This window comes from Antechinus flavipes, chromosome 2 (genome assembly GCF_016432865.1).
Source record: "Antechinus flavipes isolate AdamAnt ecotype Samford, QLD, Australia chromosome 2, AdamAnt_v2, whole genome shotgun sequence".
Taxonomy (NCBI): domain Eukaryota; kingdom Metazoa; phylum Chordata; class Mammalia; order Dasyuromorphia; family Dasyuridae; genus Antechinus; species Antechinus flavipes.
Genome location: NC_067399.1, coordinates 617,253,957 through 617,262,723, shown reverse-complemented (window position 1 = coordinate 617,262,723; position 8,767 = coordinate 617,253,957). Strand labels below are relative to the sequence as shown.

Below are 8,767 nucleotides of genomic sequence, written 5' to 3'. Positions count from 1 at the left end.
TTCTGCTCTCAAGGAACTCATATTTTAATTGGGGAGACAAAACATAGGGCAGTTTCAGTTTCATGTCAGATGTTACTTCCATTGAAATGGAATAAAACAAAAACCATATTCTTAGTTTCTTACAGTGTAATAATGCTGGAGAAGCATATCCACATATATATACATATACATACATACAAATGTATATATGTATTTCATATATGAAAAAGATGGGACATTTGGCATTGTCAAAAATATATCCCAAATGTGTGCATGTATAAAAACACACACAAACACATAAGAAGCCTCAACATAAATGAGAAAGAAAAAAAATATATAGGTATAGTTGGGTAGCTATTTTTTCTACCTAGCTAAGAACTGGTATTTTTAATGTGAATTTTGCTTTCCCTTCAGATAACTCCCAGCATTCCAAGTGCTAAGATACTTAGATCTAGAAGGAAAAGATATCTACTGTACTATCTGTTTAATTTAGTCCTTATTTCTTTTGAATATTGCCTTATATACAGATAGCACTGAAAAATGAGTAATTTTAACTGAAGTAGATCCAGTTTCTTGCATCAACTATATTACTGAGAATCTTGAGAGAGAATGAATGTTTCAACTTAAAAGATGGGACATCTGGCAACATCAGCATGTACCCCAGACTTTAGGAAAGATTTTTAAAAGCTAAGGGAGAAGGTAAGGAATTGCTTCAAGGCCAAAGCTTCTATTATACAAGAATAATTTCCATGATCAAGAACAGGGCCAGCTGTTTAAAAGAAACTAATGTGATTTCATAGCGAGTTCACAGATAACCTTTCTATTTTAAAAGGACAGTTGTGGTGAGGGGAACCTGCCAAGGAGGCATAGAAGCATGTGGTACATCCAATCAGGAAATCCAAAGCCCAGAATGAGCTAAGACTTGTTTCAAAAAGCAACAAAAAGCCTTTTGTTCAAAACAAAAATGAGCCTTCAAGAGTAGGTCTTTCTCCCCCCAATATCCCTCCTTTCACTAGACCAACTACTTCACTAAGAAGATCCAGGCTATGCATCTAGAACTTCTTCTTCTATATAAATAATTTTTCTCTTTTTCAGTATTTCTGTCCTCGAGAAAGAAGCATCTCTTCTTTCCAAGATAAATTTCTAACCATCTTTTTTTTTTCAAATGAACTTGACAAAAATAAACAAAACTATTTTCATATACAAAGAACAAAATGAGAATTCTGTATGAGGCTGTGAATGTTATGTACAATATATTTTTTAAATCGATTAAATTTAGCACATTGACCCATATTTTGATCCCATTCTCCCCTACTTCCCCTAAGACTCCCTCAATTATTCTGTATCTTCAACCTTTCCTTTTCCAATGGCTCCTGCCTTGTAGCCTATAATCATGCTCAGGTTCCCTTCTCCCTAGTCTGAAAAATCCTTCCCTATTTTATCTTTGTCATACCTACCTCTTGTCTTTTTTTTTTACTTTCCTTTGCCACTGAGCTTCAGAAAATAATAGTGAGTATTCAGTGTCTCCACTTTCTATCCACTCCTTAATAAACTGACTTCTGACTCAACTTTGGGAAGTGGATAATCAATCAGATAATCAATAGCTATAATGGCCTTCTAGTCAGTCATTCTCCTGAGTCTGACACTAATGATTCCTTCTCTCTGTACTTCCATGACACTATACCCTTGATGTCTCCTACTTTTCTGACCCCTCTTTCTCCCATTTGCTAGCTCCTCTTACTGACTGTAAGGAAATTAGAAAAATATAGGAAGACTGTTATGAGCTGATAGAGTGAAGAAACAATATGCACAAATAACTACAATATCGTAAGTAAAAACATCACAAAAAGTATTTACTCTGAATAAATGCAATGACCAATATTGAATAGTGATGAAAACTATGGATGGCAAATGTAGCATGTGAATAGATATTGTTACTTATACTGGTCATTTTAGCTTCATTGTTTTCTTTGTTAAAACTGAGGGATAGGAGCAGGGAAAGCAGGGTAAAAAGGTACATTTGTTGTGATGTAAGCACATAAAGACATTCAAAGTTGGACAGGATATTAGGTTGTCCTAAAAGTAGCTGAAAATTAACTGAAGATACAATGACCAATGGGGAACAGTTGAGATTTGATTTCTATGGGAAAACAAGCAGAGCAGAGAACATCCCCATGTTGCAAGAACCAAAAGACATTGATGGCTATACAACATTAAAGGTATGTGTTGTTTTTTCACGTGTGCTCTAGCCACACACATTCCTTGTTCATGTGCTTCAACTTGGAAGTGTTTTGGCAACAAGCATATCCCCAGTGGTACATTATTCAAATTTACCCTTCTCCCTAGAGAGTATGATTATTTATGGGAGAGTGAAATCAAGATTTATATCTAGAATTTCTGCTATAATTGTAATTATTTTGCTATTTTGTTAATAGCCTTTGCTTTAAACTAAATATACCTTCTGCCTGAATAGTAAAAGTAAACATATTGGTGAACACCTATAAGCTATGGTTTTGAAAGGAATCTAACCTACAAAGTCTCTAAAACTTGGAGTAGCTTGGAGGAGGGGGTAGTGTCTCAGGGTAAGGAGTCCCCCGAATCACTTAATTGTTAAACAATGGAATAGCTTGCCTTGCTAAGTAGTGAGTTCCATTAATGGATAATTTTTGAAAATTCTCAAAGATACCATACAGGAAATTCAACTAGATGACTTCTAATATCGCTTCTAAATCTAAGATTGTATGATTCTAAAAAACAAATGTTAGATTTGTTATTACCAAAATTAATAAATAAAAAAATCTCCAGATTTTCCAGTCCCCTGTAAGCTTTCTTAGCCCAGCTTTCTCCAAGCCTACAGTTTTACCAGAGTAACTGAAATAGGAGGGAACACAAGGGGACCTGGCTTATTTCACATTTCCCACTGTTTCTGAATTTTGATTTTCAAAAAGACCTTCATTTTAAAATCTAACCTGGCTTCTGATTTATGTTTTTGTGGAACCCTTTTTGGTCTACCCCCCCCAACAATGGGAGATGGCTTTCCCTTGTCCCCCTTCCCCATCCCATGAGTAATACAACCCCAACTCCTAGACATGTGAATGAAACGAATCACCTTGGCGAAGTTTTGGAAGCTGTCTTATTCATATTGATTTTAAAAAAAAAACATACATAGTCACAAGGGAACCCAAAAAGTCATGTTATAAAATCAAGTCACAACCAAATGACTGAACTAGTGAACTGTAAACATTAAACCACAGCAGGTGTCAGACTTGTGGCTGAATTGGACAAATGCATCTTCTTGCCCAAATTTAGTCATTAAGCCCACATTTAATAACTGACTTGCTGGATTTGGACTAATTAACTCAGTTTAAGCTTAGCGATAATTAGGACAACACTTTGGGCTCAATCCCCATAGGGGCCGGTAACTTTGCACAGAAAAAAATAATAACTCTTGGTTTTCTTACTAGAGGCTGAGATACTAACACTGGCCAGGGACTGATACTGTACCCTAAACCCAGCCATAAATTGACAATATTCCAACCCTAATTATATATCAATTGATCCCTAATCCCAAATTAATCCCATAATACCAACAACAGACTGGGCTTCTAATTGTAGCCAAAGATTGATCCCTAAATTTGGTCACAGAATGACTCCCCAGTCTTTAATACAAATTGACTTTCTCCACCCCCAAACTCCAACCCTGGAATCAGCCTACATCTTAAATCTAGTCACAGACTGACATTCCTCTGGTCCTGGATCCAGACCTAAATACTGAGCTAGGACCGAGCTAACTCTCATGACAAGCAGACTCTCTGATCATGACATAGACTGACTCCTTAACTATGGCTACACGTGGCCCTTGATCCTGGCCATGGCCTGTAGAGAGAGAGCATGTATGTATATGGAAAGTGCTGGATTTGGAGCTAGGAAGAACTCAGTTCATAATTCACCTACGACACTTATGAACTGTTTGGCAAATGAGAACAGTTGGCTTATCAGGTCCCTTCCAGATCTAAATTTGTGCTCCTATAATTGAGAACTAGCTAGAAACTGGGGCTTGCCTAACCTGGCCATAACCCTCAACATACTCCCTGCTAACCAAATACTGAGCATTAATCCCAGACATAGATGGCTCTACTCCCCCCTCCATCCTAAGCACAGATTTAGCCCTGGCTCTTGGACACAGAACTGACCTCCTTGATCTGGACAAATTGAGTCCCTCACCGTGGCCACAGATTGGGCTTGAGTCCTGGCCATGGACTGACCCCAAGCTCTCTCCATGGATTCCAGCTCTCAGGGGAGAACAGGAAAAAAGTGAGGGCAGCTCAGCACAAGCCTGAATTAACTTCTGGAGCTATTATTTAGTAATGTCATCTTTGTACACTAAGGGTGGCACATTTTTCATGTTGCCACAATATTACATGCACACAATACACTAAAATAGCATAAGGTACAACAACCTTACAGAGAAGAGGGGGAAAAGCATCGGAGGAAGCAGCGTGAACACGTTTCATATTACTGGGTGGTATTAGCCCTTTCATTACATTTCAATTTTTTGGAAAAACAAAAACAAAAATACACAATGCTCATGTGCGTGCACACACACACACACACACACATACACACATACAAATCTCAAAACTAAGGCGCTATGCAGCATGGGCCAGTGCAAAAAGAACATAGATTGGGTTCACTTTGGTACCAGAATACTACGATGGTTTCTTTCTTTCCTTAAAAAAAAAGTCAAGAGCAACCAGAACCCAAGACAGGCTCAGATCTTTCCCCCAAACAAAAGGGAAATGTTAGCATTAGTTTCTCCTCTAGATCCAATTTTCCCAGTTTAAAGATGGCAGATGTGCAGGCAGAGACTGGTATCCATTCATATTCCATGATCCACACGGGAAGATCCAGAAAAACCTTGAGAGCCCACTTGAAAACATGACAATCCATCCGTGGCCAGGACCATTGGAGACGCTTTACAACGCATGCACTCTCCCTGAAGCGCCTCTTGTGCCAGGGACCGGACCCTGCCCCACATTCAGCAATATGAGCCATGCAATGTCAAGAAACAAAACAAAATCCCCACCAGCATCATTAAAAAGGCAACACCTGGGGGTTTGCAGCTTGCTATGCAAAAGCTATGAGCTAAGTTTCTGTGGGCAACTCCAAAAATGACAGGATGATACCCCTGGTCCTTGGACTTGGGAGAGTAAAGGGAGGGGCTGCTCCTTTGAATGTAAGCTACATTTATATGCTGTAATTTCCCAAGATCGTGAAGTGATCACATTTATGAAAGGTGGGACTTCCTATGCACCCCAGCACCTTTGTCTCTCCTTTCCTACCAAATGTGTTCTCCGAAAAAGAGCTGACAAACTTAATCATACCAAGATGTACACAGTCACATAAGGCTTAATGTGTGACACCCTTCTTCAGGGGGCATTTGCATTTTAACAAGTGCCAGAGAGCCTCAAGCTAAAGGAATGATGCTCTAATCATGGAATTGCAAGCAGCTTTACAAATATTAAGGGAGCAGAGATTCTTTTCTGGTCTCCCTGAAATCAAACTACATGATTTACTGATACTTCTGAAATCAGATATCACAAACTGTACTGTCTATTCACAAAGTAAGCCCCAGGCACAGGTCACACATATTGCAATTAAATGTTTTCTGAAGCAGGTCTTTCTTTTGGAAACAATTGTTCATTCTACCTGTGGTGAAGAAATAACTCAGAACTAACAGAAGTCCCCGAGCAACTTAGTAATTCATTAACTGAGCAATGACGGAAAGGCAATCACGATCAGGTGGAGGGGGGTTATGGAGAGGGCTCACATTTGGTATTGAGGTTTCATAAGACTACAGCATTAGGTCTGAAATGAGGTTAACCAACGTAACACTGAAAACAAAAAAGAACGTTTTGAAGCTAAATTTGAAAGCCTAGTCCCCATTAAGTAGAGATGCAATAAATAGACTCTTTAAAAACCCAGAAACACTCCTCAGTGCTTATGGCACCTAAATAGATGGGCTGGAGTCTAGCTCCAGCACAGGAAGGCAGAGATGGGTGATGAGTCAACAGACAGAGATTTTTCAATGGCAGTCAACTGACAATTTCCATCTCTTTCTCTTTTCCTCCCACTTGAGTCAACTGGGAGTGTTGCTAATTAAGTGACTGCCTCAGACACTTCTTATCCATCCAGGCTGGCATCCCAATCCCAGAGGGCTTTGTAATGATTTTTTTTTCCTGAATAATGCATCTTCTATACAGAGGGAACCAGCCATTCCCAGAAAGTCTGAGAATACAAAGGAAAGGGCATCCTTGTTATTCCACAGCTGTGCTCGAGTGGACACAGCAACTGGGACGTCTCAGGGACTGGATCATGGTTCGAAAGGGCCTTCTTTTCCCCTCCTTAATCAGGGCTTCCTCACCACCCGACTGGGTACCCTCTTTTGAGGGAACTGTCTGGAACTGTTCAATCTGAATCTCCAGATGTTTCTGGATGGCCAGGCCCAGAACCTCTGGATCAACCGAAGCTCCGTATACCTCCCAGGTCATCCCCTCTTCATCCCACCTGACCTCACGCACTGGGGATTTGGGCTCCTCTCTGCTGACCTCTAAGTTCACCTCTGGGAATACATGGGGGGGCACTTGGTCTTTGAGCGGAGAGGGACTGGTGGCCACAGCCTTGCAGGCTGTGGACGGAGCTGTCTGTACCTCAGCATCCCTGCAATGCAGAGAGCTCAACGGCCCCAGTGCCAGGTCACCAATGGAGGTCATGGTGGACACGTCTTTGGTCTTGGTGACAGGGTCTGGAGCTGATGGGCTTGCCAGGAGCACAGAACCTGCGCTGGATTCCTGCTGTGGGCACTTGTTCGGAGCGTAACAATGGATGCAAACTGGTGCCTCTTCCGCCAGGCGGTGGTACCTAACCAAGTGCTGGTTATGGAGGCCAGATTCACTCACAGAGGACACCAGCTTGGGAAACGGCAGGATCTCCGGTGTGGACAGGACATGGCAGCATCCAGGGACGCCCATTTCATTCATGGGGCACAGCATCCCAGGGCCAACCTGCAGAGATGGGATGGGCAGGGGGTGGCAGTAGGCTGAGTGGGTATCATTCGTCCTCACAGCAGTCTCTGCCTGCCGCGGGCAGTAGGGAGAAGAGGCCGTGTGGATGTGGCCAGGAGCCACGGGCACAGAGCAAGGTGGGGTGCTGCCTTGGGTCCTAGCCCCTGGGTCCTGAATTGAGTCACTCCCAGAGCTGTCCCCAGGCAAAGAGGCGGGTAGGGTGACTTCTGCATCCCCAGCAGCCTCAGCACCTCGGGAGAACAGATCCCCTCCCACATCATCAGTCGACCCTGGGAAAGGCGGCTGTTTGTCTGAGTCCGTACTATCATAGTGCCCCAGGCCAGGCTTCTGCATGAACATGCTCTTAGGAAGGAGGTTGCTTCTTTCACTTGGTGAGGACCCCAGGGCAGAGCAGCTCACACTGGCCTCCATGGGAACATTGAGGCTGAGATGCCGGCAGCCAGAGGCTAGGTCCGAATGGCTCCGCTGCACGACCACCCCTGGCACCCCCAGGCTCGAAGGGGACAGCTCCCTCTCCCCCATGGAGTACACATTTCCAACAGTGCTGCTCTTGGAGCGGAAGGCAGAGCTTTTGTCTTGCCAGGGGCAGGGCGCCTGCTCTGGGCTCCCTGCTCCCAATGGACTTCCCACTTCGCGTTCTGCTGCGGTCCCGGCGACACCCTCTCCAGCCAACTGGCTCGGCTCAGCCTCCCCAGTAGGACTTGGGCAGACGGTACTACTGACACTCTTGCGGAGTTCCTGCCCACTGGCTGGTCTGTCAGCCAGCAGACTGGAGGAGCTCTTGGACAGGGGCTGGCCGTGGAGAGTCGACGTGGGCTGGCACTCTGGGTGAGAGTCGCTGGTGGCCATGGCCAACAGAGGCTTCCCTGTAGGAAGAAGAGACTACTTTCAGAGCCCTGGCAAAAGGTAAATGGCAACGGGCAGCTAGGGGATGCAGTGGACAGAGCATCGGCCCTGAAGTCAGGAGGACCTGAATTAGAAGCTGCTCTCAGACACTTAACCCTTCCTGGCTGTGTGTCTTAACCCCAATTGCCTCAGCAAGGAAAAAACAGTAAATGGCAAATGGGCATGATTCAGCTTCACCAGTCCAGAAATTTAATTTCCTTAAATTTATCAAGTTTATATTGAATGCTCAATTATGATAGGCCCTTTGGAGGATACAAAGAAGACTAAGATATTTTCTAATTTTTAGGAGCCTACCATTTGGCCTGGGTAATTAATGAAGGGAAGTCATGAGGAATAATGGAAAGAGCACCAGGATTCAGAAGATTTGGGCTTTAAACCTAATTCTGCTTCTTGCTTATAATGGGACTTTAGATAATTCACATAGTTTGAACCTCAGTTTCCTTATGAGGAAAACAGAGATAATAATCACTGTCTTGCCAATCTCACCAGTTTACTATGAAGAACAAACATAATTATTTCTGAGACATAGAGCATAGCAGAGCAGGAGGGCATACAACAGCTACTCTAAAATCTTGGGAGTGCTTTTGCTTCCCAACCAGTCTTTGTAATATGGATTTACTTTAATATCTTCTCACTAGAGGGAGTTGGATTTCACGATAGAGTTTTATCATAACTCAATCAATATGTGGATTTATGTAAGTCACTAACCTTAAATTTTCTTGTCTGTAAAATGGGAAAAATGATTTCCTAATGGTTCTGGTAAAATTATGAGCTTAAAATGAGATGAATGTGTGAAA

General features: G+C 42.7%; 1 protein-coding gene across 1 annotated transcript in view; it reads right to left on the bottom strand.

Moving 5' to 3' along the window:
- Positions 1–8,767, bottom strand: part of GPRIN2 (G protein regulated inducer of neurite outgrowth 2) — a 34,237-nt gene continuing 25,470 nt past the window's right edge. Inside the window, exon 4 of the mRNA XM_051981865.1 lies at positions 1–7,930. Coding sequence (XP_051837825.1) covers positions 6,297–7,913 — 1,617 coding nt within the window. The 5' untranslated portion in view covers positions 7,914–7,930 and the 3' untranslated portion in view covers positions 1–6,296. The remainder of the gene's footprint in view (positions 7,931–8,767) is intronic.